The sequence below is a fragment of the Nomascus leucogenys genome, chromosome 13 (genome assembly GCF_006542625.1).
Source record: "Nomascus leucogenys isolate Asia chromosome 13, Asia_NLE_v1, whole genome shotgun sequence".
Taxonomy (NCBI): Eukaryota; Metazoa; Chordata; class Mammalia; order Primates; family Hylobatidae; genus Nomascus; species Nomascus leucogenys.
In genome coordinates, this window is record NC_044393.1 from 75489849 (window position 1) to 75508843 (window position 18995).

Here is an 18995-nt window from a genome sequence, read left to right on the forward strand (position 1 = left end):
TCAACAAAACATATAGATGCTTAGTTAAAATGAAGTAAAAAAACAACTTATAAACCACAAACAATCTCCAAAATGGAAAAAAAATTTCAACTTAAAAATTAAAATACAATTATAATTACTTCTTGTATGGCTATTGGTACTGAGCTACATGGCACAATATACTTAATATGCAGTAATGGGTTTATTTTGCTTAGTCTAGGTCTTATCTAGAAAGGCACACCTAGAGGTGAGTTTAGGATCCCGATTACAGGATTGCATTATCAGTAATTCAGATGATCTGAAAACTTGAAAATAATGTCCTTACTCCTTGATTTAAATATTATCTACAAACAACCATTATTATTAGGAGAAACTCAACAAAAAGCCAATAGATACACATTTCCGTCTATATGCAGCAATATGTCTTTGTTGCTATCTAGGAAATGTCACTGTATGTTGAAGGAACCTGCGCTCTGCTACTTCAACCTTCTCTATTAAATAAAGTAACTGTCGGTAACTGGGTTGAAGCTACAGAGCACAGACAGCTCTTTATATCTGTAAGGAGTGCAACGAGCCATCCAAGCTAACTCAGCAGAGAGAACATTCACTAACAAAATGATTGTGGAGACCCACTGACTTGATGGATGTCTGGGATTGTATGGCACAGAGGAGCCCATGACAAAAATGGTACAGATTTGAAAGCCATTATCAGCCTCCTTTTATCCATTCTGGCATGGTTTACTAGTATGAGACAGGCTCCCTGTTTCCTCTCTCTTTAATGATACTGTTCCATGAACCAATGAATGTTTTCATTTGGAAAATAAGAAAGCATTGATATGTTATCTGAACTGTGGCTTCTTTAGTGGTGCCAAGGGAATAAATATGCTAATTCTCTGCATTGAAGAATGTACTAGGTAAGGCCCATTACTTCACTGATTTCGGTGATTTTTATGCCCAGGTGAGAAAAGGTTAATACTACGTACCACAGGATATTTCATTATGCAAAAGTTTTGATTTAGGAATGTAATGGGGAATTTCAGTGACATGTTTTGATGTACTTTCAAATGGTAATTTTCATACTCCATTCTCCAAAGTAAAGTTTAATTCATCATTTGTTAATTAACTCAAAGCAATTTACCTCAAACTATTGCTTGATTCTTCAAAAAAGGAGCAGTTACTATGAAAAGCTACCACAAAAATCTTGAAATATTCACAAAGTCTTACACAAATAATGCCTTTTAATATAGGAATAAAAGACAATCTTCCTCATATGCACACAAATGTACAAAAACACATTCCTCAAAGAAATATTTTCTCAGAACATCAGGGCTTTCATAGAAGGAGCTAAAAAACAGCAGAAGTGCCAAAGAGAAAGAAGAGTTTTCCCTAGCTTTAAAACTGGAACGAAACAACTCTCAACATTTGCAAAACATTCCTTTATTATTAGAAATAAATTATTTGTATAAAAAATTGCATGCATCAATCATTGCATTTATTTTTAGCACAACCCAGGGCTTCAATCCGGTCAGCCATTACAAGAAACAGACTCACTGTCTTATACAAGTTAAACAATGTGGGACAGGAACGGGAGTTCTCACAATCACAGAAAAATACTTACAAGAATAACATCAGACATGATTTATTTCAACAGCATTTTTTTTTTCACAAGCTAACATTAGTTTTCCTTTTGTGATTTTTTTTAACTGCTCATGAGTAAGCAATACTTTAGCGTGACACTCATTGGTTTTATTGTATAAAACGGGTTTCTTCACTCCCCGTTTATTGATACTTTTGGCTCATGGCTAATTTTTGTTCCTTACAAGACTGACTATTGATTTGATTGATTGTAGTCTACGGAGATCTCCAGGAGTGAATTTTTGTGGTCTCATGTTCATTGTTTAAGATCATATACCACATCTCTTCAGATTGTGCTATTTCCCTGTTTCAGATTGAATGATTGCTGTAGCTGATATATGTTGTCTTGGTAGAAGAAGCTGTTAAGATAAATGAGGACAAATTAAAATGATATATAATAATACATCCTTTTGTTAATATGATTTTAAAATTCAAGTCCTGTAATAACTTTTTATTAATATCCAGCTTTTACAGCATGTTACTCATTATTTTTAAACCATTCACAGTCATGCACAGCATAATGACATTTCAGCTCGACAGCAGACTGCATTATATAAAGGTGGTCCCATAGATTATAATGGACCTGAAAAACTCCTATCACCCAGTGAACACGTAACACAACACAACACATAACACAACACATAATTCACATGTTTGTGGTTTGTTGTGTAAACAAATTTCCCATACTACCAGTCATGAAAAAGCATAGCACATACAATTATATACAGTACATAGTACTTCATAATGATAACAAACGACTATGCTACTGGTTTAAGTATTTACTACACTATACTTTTTATCATTATTTTAAAGTGCACTTCTTCTACTTATACATTATAAAGTTAACCGTAAAACAGCCTCAGGCAGACCCTCCAGGGGTATTCCCGAATAAGGCATTGCTATTACGAGAGATGACAGCTCCATGCGTGTTATTGCCCCTGAAGACCTTCCAGTGGAATAAGATATGGAGGTGGAAGTGATATTGATAATCCTGACCCCGTGAAGGCCTAGGCTAGTGTGTGTTTGGGTGTGTGTGTGTGTCTTAGTTTTTAACACAAAATTTTAAAAAGTAAAATGAATAAATAAAAATAGAAAAAAGTCTATCCTTGAGTAAGGGTATAAAGAGAAAATATTTTTTATAGCTGGACAATGTGTTTGTGTTTTAAGTTTTTATTACAAACAAGTCAAAATTTAAAAAGAATAAAAAGTTTATAAAGTAAAGTAATAGTAACCTAAAATAGTATATATTGAAAAAGGAAATGTTTAAAATAAATTTAGTGTAGTCTAAGTGTAGAGTTTTTACAATATCTACAGTGGCCGGGTGCAGAGACTCACACTGTAATCCCAGCCCTTTGGGAGGCCTAGGCGGGTGGATCATGAGGTCAGGAGTTTGAAACAAGCTTGACCAGCATGGTGAAATCCCGAGTCTACTAAAAATACAAAAATTAGCCGGGCATGGTGGCACATGCCTGTAATCCCAATTACTCAGGAGGCTGAGGCAGGATAATTGCTTGAACCGAGAGGCAGAGGTTGCAGTGAGCCGAGATCATGCCCCTGCACTCCAGCCTGGGCAACAGAGCAAGACTCCATCTCAAAACAAAACAAAAAAATTTATAGTACTGTCATGTCCTAGGCCTTCACATTCAATCACCACTCATTCACTTAATGACCCAGGGCAACTTCCAGTCCTACAAGCTCCATTCAGAGTAAGTTCCCTATTTACATGTATACCATTTTTTATCTTGTATACTCTATTTTTACTGTATCTCTACTATGTTTAGATATACAAATATTGCATTACAATTGTGTACACAATTCAGGACAGTAACATGCTGTACAGATTTGTAGCTTAAGTAGACTAGGCTACACCATATTGTCTGGGTGTGACATAGGCTATACCATTTGGTTTGTGTAAGTACACTGTATGATGTTTGCACAAAGACAAAATTGCCTAACAACACATTTCTTAGAACATGTCATCAAGAAATGCATGACTGTAGTAAAAATTAAATGACAGTAGAAATAAAAATGCTGCAGCAATTTTAATCTGTCAAAGTCAGTAGCCTCATTTATAGCATATAGATATTTACTAGAAAACTAAAAATATAAAAGTGCTAATCTTTAATATTTTGGTAAAATTTTACATTTGCATATATGTAAAATGAAAGAACAGATCAATTATCTATCCTACAAAATATAAAAAACATCTTTTACTACCTAAGTCAAAGACCTCAATTCTTAGAGGCTGATGTAATGACCTAAAAAGTTAAGTAATTATAATTAGCTGTCCTATGAGAATGAATACATCTTCCACTTAAAAATACACAATAATCTTAGACTCTAGAGGTAAACATGCTAAAATATCAAATATATAGAATAGTAAACATGTGAATTGCCAATGCATATTTATGGTTTCTTTTGGTTTCATCAAAAGGAGACAAATGAAGATAAAATTTAAGAAAATAAAGACTCAAAGAAATGTTTAATTGTTCTGTTGCCAACATACTGTAAAGTAAAACTCGTTATTGTAAGACCATTACAGAGATATTATGCCAAATTTACACTCATGCCTAAGCTTCTGGAGAATATAAATCTAAATCCAAATAATTCCTTTGTATTGTTTAAAGATGTGATGCAATGAATCTCTGTCCTAAAATTCAAATGTGATGTCCTATTTTTTCGTGTAATTCTGGAATGAATAATCATAAGATAAAAGATATTTTAAAAAGCAAAGAATGTATGTGTTTCAATATATGAATCCAATTCAGGATGAAACAGATTTTTAGAAAATAATTTATTTATTGAACATTGAATAAGACTAGAAATTGTAAAGTTCCTCCTCTGAAATAACTGACAGTCAGACTCATTCCATCTTAGTGACACTATTGATGGACTAGACAAGTTTTTACCAGAGACCAAGTTCATACAAAGTTCACAACCACTAAAATTAACTCAGATAGCCCTAAGAAGTGCTACTATAAATGTTTTTTGTTGTTGTTATTTTTTATTTCATTGAATATTATGAGCTTCAGGCTAAAAACAGTTGACGTATCTGCTTATCTTATCTACATTGCTTACCCTTCTAGGTTATTATTGTGGCACAGTGCAAAGGAAGTAGACTTTAGACCTGGTTTTAAATTACGTTCTATTGCCTGCAAAATGCGTGAAAAAAAAAAAAATCATTGGGCCAGGTTACTGGACCTCAGTTTTATTACTGGTTCAAAACCTACAGTACTGGGTTCCTGTAAGGATGAAAGCAGAATAGATTGGGATGGAACAGCTGTAGTCTGGAAGAACCAGTATAGAACCAGCCTCCCTCCCTCCCTGCCTCCCTCCCTCCTTTCCTCCCTACCTCCCTTTCTTTCTTCTTTCTTTTCTTTTCTTTCCATGAACCATACATGAGACCTAATGGAGTCTTACTTTCTACTTAACCTTTCCAAAAGGTAAAATATTTGTTACATTTGGTTTGGTGTGAAGTGAAACACAATGATTTTCTATGATCACTCACTTTTACTTTTTATTTATAATTTATATAATACTCTCATATGCCTCTAAATTTCCTCTGAGAAAATAAAATCTGTCCTTCGGTTCTGTTTTTGAAGGACTTTCATATAATCTTCACAGACAAGGTGGAGAAAAATTGTCATAAGAGTGATAAAAATGACTTAAAAGGGTCATTCAACTTCCTACACTGTTCAATATTTTCAACAATAACTAAAATGTATGAAATAGTTATAAAATTTGTATATAGCTAGAAAAAGAATTATGGTTGAAATAGAGTAACAAGGGCTGATAGATCTTGAACAATATAGTTTTCAGAAGATGTCCATTCAACAGATGGCAGTTTGGATTAGACCAGTTTTAGGGATCTTTCCAACTTTGGGGCTCTGTAGCTAACTAAAAATTAACATACTATTTTTTGAACTCTTAAACGTGGTTTCTATAAAGAAAATGGTAGAATTCTATTGAGAATCGAGAAAACAATTCACAAAAGGACAGTAATGCTAATTTTTCTACTGGTTAGAAAAGGAAGTGTAAGGTTCTGGAATCAGATGATTTAGTCAGCATGAAAGCAATGATAAGGGACAAACTTTGTGGATGGCAGATACCTCGCAAGAATCTTTATCCCAGAAGTATTATAGAGCAAAATGAATCAGAGATGTACACATGAGTTCATAGGGAGATTTTTTTCACAGTGGTGATGAATATGCTCATATGAAAATCAGTTTTTGAGCACAGCAACAGTAAATTAATTTCCTTGTGTGCACCACACTGTGTTCATAAGCTAGAGAAAACAAATCTACCTCCAGCAGCAGCTGTTTTCCTGAATTATTCATGAACATAGCTTAAAGAATACTATGTACAGCATTTGTTAATTGGGTACAGTTGGCAAAATTCATATATATCAACTTGGTTTCTAACTCCCCTCGCATTCTGCTGTGAAATAACACTTGACCTTTTTTAAAAATGTAAACTACAGTCTGCAAATTCAGCAACTAACACGGCACTCATTGGTTTCCCATCCAGGTTGTATTACTTATATTTATTCTGTGTAGCTTTTGAAACTTTAAAATCTTGAACACAAATCTACCTTTCATTGTAGAATGGCCATGTAAGTGAACAAACATTAAAAATGGTGACCTCGAGTAGGATTGTGGAAGGATGTGCGAAGATGTCATACACCTTTCTCTCCTGAATGAGTATACTGTAATCACTTTACTTGGGCCCAACTTATTCAAACCTAAATTATATTCCTGTAAAAGATCAATGCACTAAAATCTCCAAAGTACAATTAAACCTTTTTTCCAGGCAGTAATTGATATTATCTTGATTCACTTTTTGACTTGACCTCACCTTCTAAAAGTGAGCATCTGACTTCTTCAGAATATTATAGGCTTACCCTCCAAATAGGCCTTGTTTTTGCAATCTTTCATTCTTATTTTAGAGAACATAGAGAAATACATGCAGGCTATATGATTTCCATTTCAACATTAATAGAAAATAACCAAAGGAAAACAGTATATGTATGAGATTTACTTCAATAATATGAGATTAGTTCTTATCAATACTGAGAATTTTGTTTTTCAGGGCATGTATTTATTCTTTAAAGTGGTGAAAAAGTTTATTAAATTTTTTATCCATCACTTTCCAAAGGTGAGTCTGGATGACTGGTATTTATAACACTAAAAGTTTGGTTCTTTTATTTGGCAACCGTATTTTATAAAGTTTTCTGGATTGCTGCTAAAAAGGAAAAAAAAAAAAAGAGAAAAACAGGTACAATAGACTGGTGAGTCATACTGAGAAATGCCAGTGTTCAAATTACATCACTGGCCAACAGCAGTTTATTGGCATCCTATAATAGGTTTCAACTTCCTACACTGATGCTCTCAAGGTAAGAAAAAAGATAAAATTCTGTCCTCAAATCACAAGCATTCTACTTTGATGCCTTTAATGGCAGTTACAATATACCTTTTGCTAAGAGCCGAAATAGGTTTATCATTAGTAAATTGCTTACCTATACTCAGAGATGAATGTAATGATTTGTTACGAAAGCCCATCCTTACCTTGCTTCTTATATTTCTTACTTCATGAGGTTTCATGTTTGCAGAAAGGTATTGGGGGGTGTTTGTGAAATTCTTGTAAGGTTCATTTCTCTACACGTGACTAAATTTGGTGCTGGTGACCCGAAGCTAATCTGGCTAATGATTCCAGGTAAGCTGATAGTAACTGAAACCAATATGTCTAATTAAGCCATGCTAATTAACTATCACAGGATAGTTCTGTGTATGGTAAATTAGAGCAGACAATGCTCATCTAGAAATCTTGATAGAAAAGAAGGTTTGTAGATGGAATGTAGACCATAAGTTGCTATAATAATCAAACCAAATAAAATTAACTTTTAGTTTTTTCTTATATTTAGTGTCAAAAGTATGGAGAGTAGGGGATATAGACTGCTGGATGAATATGAGAGGAAGAGAATATTTTTGCATAGGATTTTGTCCTTAATGCCTGGCTGGGTGTGGTAACTCACACCTGCAATCCTAGCACTTTTGGAGGCTTAGGTGGGATGATCACTTGAGCCTAGGAGTTAGAGACTAGCCTGGGCAGCATAGTGAGACCCTGTCTCTACAAAATAAACAAACAAACAAACAAAATTAGCTGGGCATGGCAGCACATGACTGCAGTCCTAGCTATTTGGAAGGCTGAGGTGGGAGGATCACTTGAACCCAGGAGGTAGAGGCTGCAGTGAGCCTAGATCATACCACTGCACTCCAGTCTGGGCAACAGAGCAAGCTCCTGTTTCAAACAGAAAAAACAAATATTGAATCCCTATACTATATTCCAAAAGACTGGAAGCCACTCTAATACAAGTACCCTTGCTTTTCTTTCTTTTCTGATTCATCTGTAGAACCTAGTAAGGTAAATGTTGTAATGTTTACCGTACTCAGCTTTCTGGTATTTTACCATACAAATCTTTAAATTATTTGCCACTCTTTCATAGATACCAAGATGGGCTTCAATAGATCAGTTAAATTCTACTGGTTGAGCACTGATTTCTGTGTATTGTTATCATGTGCTTTTTCCTGGGTGGACTGTAGAGAAGAAAATAGGTAAAGAACAGAAAAATGGAAAGGCGATTGTAGAAGAGATTCTATTTCCAGGATCATGAGGCTTTTAAAGAAGAACTTTAATTATCTTAATATATCCAAGAAGGGAAGTCAAGGGAAGCCCTCAGGAAGCCCAAGGAAAGGGGACCATGTGGGAGAAACAAGTATTAACTGTGACTTAACTAAACATATTGGCTAACTAGAGTTCTCATTTCCCTAAAGGCACAAATAACATAATTTATTTGTGTAAGATCTGTAGTGATATTCCATAAATATCAGTAAACTATTGATACTATAAAAAGCACCCAATATTGAACAAGAAAAATTGTGGAATTGTTTCTAAGTACTAAAAGATAGTTTTTATAAAAAGATGATGCTTTCAAATATCAAGCTTTGTAATGCTTCAAAAGAAAGATCTGAATGTCATGCTTTGTAAAAGAGATGCTGGGAGCAAGTTTGTAGAACAGCCACTCATCTTGAGAGACCATTTGCTTCGAATGGTTTCAAATGTGATGGTGTCACGGTATGTGAGTACCACCATGCCCCTGGAAACACGTAGCACAATCCCCAAGACTAGGAGAAGAATGTTCAACGTACATCTATTAGGAAGCGCTCCCGCTCTTGACCATCGGAAACTCTACAGATGACTTACTGTTGGTTTCAAGACTCTCACAGAGTTCACTTTTCACCTCGCCATTTGGTCTGTCATTTCCTTTTTGGATCAGTTTGCTTTGCATGGTGGCAGCTGTCACCACAGCCTTGAAGCTCCTCTTGCGTTTTTGAACATTCTGTTCTGGATGAAAAATTATAATATAAACCTTGGGCATATAGAGCATGCCCAGAGACACTGAAGCACTTAAACTCATGGAGACAGTAAGTGTTGTTGTCTGGATGTACATCTGAGGGAAGAAAAAAAAAAGAATCACTGTTGGTAAGCCTAACAGTAGGAGATAATGCAAATAACATACTATTTTCTAAAATTGTTCCAGCTTCTCTGCTAAAGGCACATTAAAAGGCACTTATTGAAATTGTTCTTAATTATAGTCAACCATTCCTGTATCCTAACCTGCAAATGTAAATGAGTAAGGTTATTTTTTTATTGAACCCAATTTCTTAAAATAAAAATACAAACAACCAAGCTGGTGGAGCTTATTTTCCTTTTTAGATTTTAAATAAACATACATAAGGAACGCTAACAATGCCACACAGAACTTCTTTAGAAGGTACTAGTGGGCCAAGTGTTATTTTAGCAATAAGTTTAACCCAGAAGGTAAGTATATATAGTGAAAATAGAGTGGGAGTGCAACATTCCAGAACATCACTATTACACACCAGTGCTTGAATAATGCTAGCGGTTGCATCTTCACATTATTACATAATTCCAACTACCAAAAATCACAGGCATGTCATAAGGGCTTGATTTTTTTTTAACAGTCCCTCTAAAGAACACTTCCATAAGGTTCTCAATGATAGCATCATATCAAAATAAGTCAGGTGCTTTTATAAAATATGTAAGATCTCCTCCCTCCAAGATATATGCACTGGGGATATCGTCCCAGTCACTGCATTCTGAAATTCTCCCCCTGTGCCCATTGCTTGCCCTTATCCCACTGAAATCGACTGCTCTGATACTTACAGAGAGAGATCTTTCTGGAAGGTTTTTCTTTCTACAAGCTAGAGGTTAAGAATCTCAAAAAAAAAACTAAAGCTAAAATCACTGCTTTGGCTTTTTCTTTTTTGGTTATGGTATAGAAACAGAAACAGCAGTATTTCATTCTTTAAAAACAGAAACAAAAACCTTTGATCTGGTTCCACTTTTCATGTCCTGAGCTCAAAATAGAATTTTCCCCAAATAACTTGGGATACTGAGGCCACGGAAAAACCACATCTTAAGACTGTAAAGACAGTCTCCCTTTGTCATATCTACGACCCTCGTTAATAGATCTGTTCACTCTATTTACATCTCTGAATATGATCCTGATTAGTTGGATTTTTTAAATATGTTTTAATCTGTTAGTCTTGCTAACATCTATCATACTAGTTAGATCTCATCTGGCAATCCTCGAGACCAAACTAATTGTGTCCTTTTAAATAAAGAATCAAAAAACAAACAAACAAACAAAAAACACAAAAAAAAAAACCATTCACCCTCAAGGGTAAATAACTGAATCAGCATTAGTGTTGCCTTTTCCTAGAGGAGAAGTTTTCTCTTAACAGATGGCAAAACCTTGAGGTAAAGAACTGTCCAAACCATGAGCAGGATGTGAGGCACAAGCTAAGAAACTGTCTTTGGATATAAAATCATACCATGCACATTGCTGAATTTACTGTCCAGTTCATCTGCCACTAAGGCTGTCCTTGCATAAGAGCTCATTGTAAGTGTGGAAAACACTTTAACGAGATTTACTACAAAGTTTACAAGATTCACTAAAATTAAGACCATCCCAATGAAATAGGGATGTGTACGTTTACGGCTCATAAATCTCGCTAAGCTTTGCCATCTACTTTTAAGCAACTTATTATTTTAAACATTCCTAAGCTTCTTTAGTATTGGTTAATCTTTTTTGAATTCCTGCTTATTTTCAAGCTAGCATTGCTGCAAAAACCTACATAGAAAATTGACTGCAGAGAGAGGACATAAAGGTAAGAAAAGAATGTGGCAAAGTACAAACCACACCCGCACATGTTCCAATGCCCGTCAAATAGAAAACCATCAGTTTTGTCCCAGTCAGACTCTTTCAGGTCAATTAGCCTAAAAACAAACAAACAAATCCAACAACGAAACAGCCATAAAATGATGGGAACATCTATACTGATTAGTTGGATTTTTTAAATGTGCCTTAATCTGTTAGTCTTGCTAACACGTATAGTACTAGTCCAAACAGTATAAAAATATTTTTGTAATAAACATCCTATAAATTTTCTCTGCTACCAAAAATATAAATAATAGTCTTCTCTTATTTGGAATAATTTCTGTGATATATAGTAAATTTAATCCTGCTAAATATTAGACATGAAGAGGACTCTGGAATGCTAGCTTCCTCGTTAAATAAATTACCGCAGTCTATCCTTTTGGCAAGCCAACTCAATGAAAGATGTAATAAACACAGACATTAGAATTAAATAGTACCATGGTTAGTGTAGCAAGCTCTTCATTAGACACTATACTTTCAAATTATACCAAAATGCTGATCTTAATTATGTACTTTCTTAAGACAGTTTCTGAAAAATTTTAATGTGAGTTTAATACCGGAAAGGCATCTAACAAAATCCTTAGCAAACTAACACAAGAATAGAAAACCAAATACTGCTTGTTCTCACTTATAAGTGGGAGCTAAATGATGAGAACACATGGAGACATAGAGGGGAACATCACACACTGGGGCCTTTTGGAGGGTGACGCGTGGGAGAAGGGAGAGGATCAGGAAAAATAATAACAGGTACTAGGCTTAATACATGGGTGATAAAAATAATCTGTACAACAAACCCCCATGACACAAGTTTACCTGTATAACAAACCTGCACTTGTATCCCTGAACTTAAAATAAAAGTTAAAAAAATCCACAAACTCATACCCTAAAGTCCACAACCTTACCGTGGCCTAGCATTTGTTACAGGGCCATGGACTATGTATGATTAGACTGAGTTTTTGAAATTCATCTTTGAAAAAATCATACATGTCATAACCTCAATGAAAGCAGTAACAGCAAAACAAGCAAAGAAATGGAAATGCCACCTATTGTCACTCTAGAGAAACTCAATCCTTAATAGCATGGATTATAGAATTCTGAATATCTCCCATATTTAATAAGAAGTTGAGAGACTATATTTAACATTGGAAAATAAACACTTTATTTTTAAAAATGCATGGATTTTTGTATATCTATAGAAAATTCTGATTACTTGAGCCATACAGGAAAATAAAAGTTAAAAAAATCCACAAAATCATGTGTGATAAAATAATCTATACAACAAACCCCCCCATGACACAAGTCTACCTATATAACAAACATGTACTTGTATCCCTGAACTTAAAAGTTAAAAAAAAAAAACAACACAAATCATACCCTAAAGTCCACAACCTTACAGTGGCCTAGCATTTGTTACAGGGCCATGGAAGGAATATGTTCCAGTAGACCTGGGTACGAATTCTAGAACCACCACTTATATACATTTTTTTTAAAAGATAAAGTTTACAGAGAAACTCCAGAGTTACTTTCTGGGTGATTAAAGCCTCCAAACCAACCTCCCAGGCTACAATCCAAACTAATCAATCTTCCCTGGTTATTGGACAAATATGGTATCTTATTTTCTTCTCTGAACAGTAGGTTCTTATCTATGTCACGGGGTGGGGTTGGGGGTAATACTTTTCTCATAGAGGAGTTACAGGGTAGAATGATATATTTATAAAATCTCTTACAGATACAAGATAGCTCAAGAAACATTCTTTACCCTACAACTTTGCATCTAAAAATATGCTAACAAAGTATCCTCCCAGGAGTATAGGACACAAGAAAGACCTATTACACACTTGTTCAAACCAGTTTTGTTTAGAGAAGAGCTGATAGCCAGGCTCTGACTATATGATGTTGAGGAAAAGGCCTTTGTAATCTCACTTCAATGTAGACAGAATAAAATTTTATCCAAATGTGAACTCAAGACCGTATTTACTGCCTGGGCCACATTCTTAGAATAATATAACAGCTCTTTACCTCAAAGTTACAGCTCATCAGAATGCAGGAGGGGACTGTATTAACTCCCACTAACCCACAAAAATTCAAGAGATGCTAGCAATGATATTGGATATGTTAATAATAATCTTCTCTTTCCCAGCCTTCTCTTATGTGCTCCCTCCTGGCCCTGTCACTCCAAAATACTAACACCCAGAGGATGGGGACTATCTTTCCTATCACATGCACTGATGGCTTGTTACTTACTGTGCCTCCATGCCCCATGGACATTTTGAACCTGAAGCAGTCAGATGCACTGAAGCAGATTTAAGCAATCTCTAGATAAGCCAGGGGCGAGCTGTGACAATGGAGCATACCAATATGAAATCTTTTCTGGGACCTATTACAGTTCCCTCTTCAAACTCTGAATAGGTCATTTTTACATATCAAGGTCTGCTCAATGTAGGTCATGATGTGGAATCATTAAAGATTCCAGGAAGAGTGAGGAGGGAGGAGATTATATTTTTCCAGGATAAAGGTCAGTCTTTTGCTTTCAACCAGCTGTCAGTGCACAGACCACCACAGACTCTGACATCCAACCTGGTATTTTTGCAACCCCTTGGTAACTAAGGTAAACTATTATGAAACCTAACACTCAAAGCAACTTTATGCCACGTGATAAGAAACAGATTCAGTATTTATTTCTGACTATTTCTGTTTTGCCCTCGATGGTTTAATCTTACCACTTTGTTTTAGTCACCAGGTTCTGTTTGGCTGCTTTGTATACCGTTTGACCAGTTAGAAAGCTACACTAACACTGACAGCCTGTAATTCTCTGCTTCTGTTTCTACTTCCTCATCTGCGTGTCTGCCAAAGTGAAACCTGCATCAAAAAATGGGTTTTCTTTTGCTTTTTAGCAGCCAATGGGCTTCAAAATACCATTTACTACTAGAAGTGATTTTTTTTTTTAAAGATGAAGAAGTTTATAGAGAAACTGGAGTTGCCCTGTGGGTGATAACACCCCAAATCAATCTATCATGCAAAAGTCCAAACTCATAAAATTCCCCTAGCAATTGAAAATTGCAAAAACCAGAGGCAACCATTCAGCTTTGCTGGCTGAGCCTGGAACCACTACCGAGCTCATATCAAACGTTTTTATTTTGTTCCTGTCTTGTTTACATTAAATATCTTCCTAGTTTCACTGCTTAGTCTTTTTCTCTCTGTCTCTTACTCGCTTGCTGATCATATTTAGAATTATACCCTTAAACCAACACAAGCTTCATGGGTGTGCACTTGTACACAAGACCCTGTACTAGAAGGGCCCCATGCTTGGTTTAATGCTCTGCTGCAAATGTTTTGAAGTCTGTAATAATTGTTAAAGAAAGACTCCTGCATTTTCATTTCCTACTGGGTTCCACAAATTATATAGCTAGTCCTCTTTTAAAAATCACTTATATACTGACAAATTCCACGCTTTTCTTAGGAAACGCATTTGCCTTTTGGGTCACTCCCTTCGGTGTCTGGCAGTATCTGAAACTTAGCAAGCCTCTGATTCCCAATCTTCATCCCTAAATTTGATCTCCCAGTGGTCTACCCTATCTCATTAATACCATGCTTCTGGTTCTTGGGAGAGCAGGTGGACAGGGAACTTGAAATTGTCTTTTACTCCTTTTTTATACTCCCACCCTATCTATGACCAAATCCTATTGATTGTACCTTCAAAATTTGCTTAGAAGTTTCAGAATGTCTCCACTGGTGTTACATTGCTCAGAGCCATCATCATCTCTCATTTGGATCAGTACTGTAACTGTCCTAGTGTTCTCTTTCCTGCTGCCCTTGCTCTCTTCTGTTTGAGCATCTGATTGATCCTAACACAGAAGCTAGAATAATCCCATTATTCACAAACTGAATTAGGTCACTCCTACTCTCCAAAGCCTACTCTCCAATGACTTCCCATTGATGGTATCTTGACAATGGTCCACAAGATCCTCTGAGAACTCCTCTGGTTTACTCTTTTTTTACTCATTCCCTTCCACCCATACTGGCTCCCTGGCTGATCCTGGAACACACCAGGCATGCTTCTACTTTCAGACTTTTACATCTGGTGGCTTGCCTCTTCACTGCCTTCAGGTCTTTACTGAAATGCCCCGGCTCAGTGAGACCTTTCCTGAACACACCATTGAAAATTGTAACCCCCAACCTTCTACCAGTATTCCTAGCTTTATCACACTCCTTAGTATCTAACACATTATATCCTAAAAGTCTATATATTTTACTCATTTAATGTATGTGGTATCTATTTCCCCTACCTAGAATAAAAATTCCACGAATATTGGGAATTTTACCTGTGTCGTTCACGGCTGTAAACTCAGCACTTAGAAAACTGTCTGGATTAAGAAAATGTGGCACATATACACTATGGAATACTGCACAGCCATAAAAAATGATGAGTTCATGTCCTTTGTAGGGACGTGGATGAAGCTGGAAACCATCATTCTCAGCAAACTATCATAAGGACAAAAAACCAAACACCGCATGTTCTCACTCACAGGTGGGAATTGAACAATGAGAACACTTGGACACAGGAAGGGGAACATCACACCCCGGGGCCTGTTGTGGGGTGGGGGTAGAGGGGAGGGATAGCATTAGGAGATATACCTAACGTAAATGACGAGTTAATGGGTGCAGCACACCAACATGGCACATGTATACATATGTAACAAACCTGCACGTTGTGCCCATGTACCGTAAAAGTATAATAAAAAAAAAAAAAGGAAAGAAAACTGTCTGGATAACAGACTTTCTCTATAATCTTTTGAGTTGGTGTGGGTTCATACTCCCAAATTTGGGTTTTAAGGAACATAACTTATGTATTTCCAAGAAAGAAAAAAAAAACAGATACTAAAACTACAAAATATCAGAAAACTGGAGGACTGGAGGACTCCATTCTTTTTCATAGCAATCTCTAGGCTGGGAGAGAAATGTAATCTTAGGCAGATAAACATAATGCCCTTTTAAACAGTAAACTTGGTAATAATGGGCCATTTTGCTCTCGATCAGCAATGAACAGTATAATTCAAAGTCAGTGGTTTTCACTTTGGGGAATAGGAGAGCTCTGAGATCTGCCCTCAATACCTCCCCAAGTTAACTGTATAACTGAGGGTCGGGCACTCACACTACTTCTAAGCTTTCATAGACTTAAATCAAAGGATTTAATGAGACAACATATATAAACACTGGCACAGAGCCTGGGATATATTAATTAATAAGGGATAGCTCTTATTGTCATCATATAACCTTGACAACCTGTTCTCTATTCATCTTCCTTCATTCTCCACACCAGAAACACTTAACACTACTTCTCTCTCAAAATCAGCTCCAAGACTTTTAGCCTTTATAACAGAAACACACACACACACACACACACACACACACACACACACACACACAAGCAAAATGATTTATTCATAAGGAAATATACTTTATGTTTGTGGGAAACTTTAGAGTCACCACAGCAAAGAATTATAGTCCAATTTAACTCTGGGAAAAATCATCATCCTGAGTGTTGTGTTTCTCCTGTCAGGTAGAAATCACGGTGCTGCTGACCCAGCAGCAGGTCAGATACATTGACTGTGTTTTCATTAGTGGAGGTGGAGACAAGTTGTCTGTAATCCATTTGCAGTCACTTATCACATACCCTTTCGGCTCAGGACACATATTTGCAACATGAAGAGTCAAATCAGAAGCTACGAATGAAGAATTGTGAAGGAAGACTATAGATGCAGAGCAGGGTTTGTTCTCCCTCCTGTGAGGTCTTTCTGAACGCTTCACCTTGGAATGTTTGGGAGAGGTGGAAACCAGCTGAAGAGAATGATACAGCATCAACCAACAAGCAGAATATCAGCTTCTCTAATGATAGGAAAGAACCATGTAAGGAAGCTCAAGATCTGTTAAAGAAGCAAAAAATCTATCTGATTTATAATGACTATAATTAAACATATGTGATCTCTAATATTTGGATTAGCAAATAATTTGTTTTTATTAAAGCCTGATGGAAAATTTAAAAATAGAGTAAAAATTTAAAAATATGGCATTATTAAATAAAATGTGGTCTTTAATTTTCAATTATTATATATAAGAATTACAGAAATATAGTAAATAAACTGATGCTGCATTTTCTACTGGGATATGTATATGAAAATTAATACAAGGTGTCTACTCTCTCAGTGCTTATTAATTCCTCCTTTACAGGTATTTTTGCTCACGTTTTCCCTCGTGGATTTCTGCTTCCATGGTAACTTTTGGCCCTTTATCACTGCAGCAGCATGGACAGAACTGGGAATAACAGCAATGGGGATGTCTTTAATTATCATTTGAACGGATATCAAAATATAATAAACAATATTTTCAGGTAGAGAACAAATAAATAAAAGTATAAATTAGTTTAGAAAGAAGCAAGGAAGAGGAAACAATTGTTTCAGGAACAAAATTTATCTCTGAACTATATTTTAAAGTATCTCTGTCTCTATCTATCTGTCTACAGTTCTAGAAGCCAGGAAAAGAGAAAATATGTTGAATCCTATATTTATCACTGCCTAGAGATGGAAGCTTTGCTAGAATTTAAATTTTAGGCTAAATAATAAATTCAGGTTGTGTTATCTAAGGAAAGTTGGTAAAATTATGAAAATGGTTCAACTGTAGTTTTGCGAAAGGCACTAAATCTTGGTCAAATAGATATTTTCTCTGTAACCTTTTTTAAAGACAAAATAATTGATCCAGTAACTCAGTGCAGGTGCTTTTGTGGAGGCATATGATGTTTTAAAAGTGCTATTTTTTTTTCTGGTGATATCCCTTAATATAGGAAGAATCAAGAAAAATGGTGTTATGGGCTGAATTTTGTCTCCTCCAGCATTTGTATTTTGAAGGCCTAACCCCCAGTACCTCAGAATGTGACTGCATTTGAAGATGGGGTCTTTAAAGAGGTAATTAAGTTACGATCAGGTCATTTTGGTGGTCCCTAATCCCATATGCCTGATGTGCTTATAAGAAGAAGAAATTAGGACACAAGACACACAGAAGGAAGATCACGTGATAACACAGGGAAAAGATGGCCATCTACAAGCCATGGAGAGAGGCCTCAGAAGAAAATAACCTTGTTGACACCTTGATCTCAGACTTCTAGTATCCAGCACTATGAGAAAATTGATTTCTGTTGTTTAAGCCACGCTGTGTGTGATACTTAGTTATACCAGCCCTGGAAAACTAACAGGAATGGGAAATTAATATCACTGAAAAAGTTCTGAAAGTTCTGTGATAGTAGTTGGTTGTGGTTAAATATACCAATAGAATCTCAAAGATTTCTGATATTGATTAAAATGATGAGTTTAGATACTGTACAATAACTACAACCATAATATCTATCAATTACTGAGGATCAGGTACAGCATTATGCCAAAACTTTTATGCACTTATTTAACCCCTCACACTAATCCTGTAAGGTAGGAATAAGTAAGTCTATTTTTGAGAATTACACAGTCACGAAGAAGTCATTTTTGAGACACAGTCATTTTTGAAAAGTCATACAATACATGAAAATAAAGTGTAGATTCAAACTGAGGTTTCTCTAATTTGAAAGCCCATATCCTTACCACACACCATCTGGCCCCCATAAATACACCGAGAAGTGAAAGAGCAGGATTAATATGACTTGAGTCCTCTCCAAATCAGAAAAGCATCACTTTTCTAATAGATTTGGGCCAAATTTCTTCTAAATAATAGAGGCACAGTTAAAGTACTTCAATTAATATTTAGTTGTGCATTTAGAGGGTTTCTGCTGTTATTAATCAGCTAATTTCTTCATAAATAAAAACCTCATGTGGATCCTAAAGCAGCTCTGGCTTTCTTAGAACTATATCTTGTTAAGCTTGACAAAATAATCTAGCTGAGAATATGGGCCTGAAGAGCTGGATAAGTTAATCTTTTAAGTGATGTTTAGCATTGAGTTTGCACTGGGCTGGAGCAGAAAAGTGTTTGATGAACCACTGGCCACCAGAAGGAACAGGGATTCCCTACATTCAGAAGACAAATTGCCAGCACAGTGTTG

At 35.8% G+C, this 18995-nt stretch overlaps 1 protein-coding gene across 3 annotated transcripts in view; it reads right to left on the reverse strand.

The window, feature by feature from the left end:
* Positions 1–1396: 1396 nt before the first annotated feature.
* Positions 1397–18995, reverse strand: part of GRM8 (glutamate metabotropic receptor 8) — an 837927-nt gene continuing 820328 nt past the window's right edge. Inside the window, exons 10-12 of one of the 3 annotated variants that reach the window (XR_004033054.1) lie at positions 8820–9121; positions 7990–8207; positions 1450–1973 (exon numbers count right to left, since the gene is read on the reverse strand). Coding sequence is in view for 2 of the 3 variants with exons in the window: in XM_030826389.1 (XP_030682249.1) it covers positions 1924–1973; positions 8875–9121 (297 nt within the window). In the remaining variant the exon portion in view is untranslated. Of the gene's footprint in view, positions 1974–7989; positions 8208–8819; positions 9122–18995 lie in introns of all 3 variants that reach the window. The other 2 variants (XM_030826389.1, XM_030826390.1) reach the window with 2 other exon arrangements.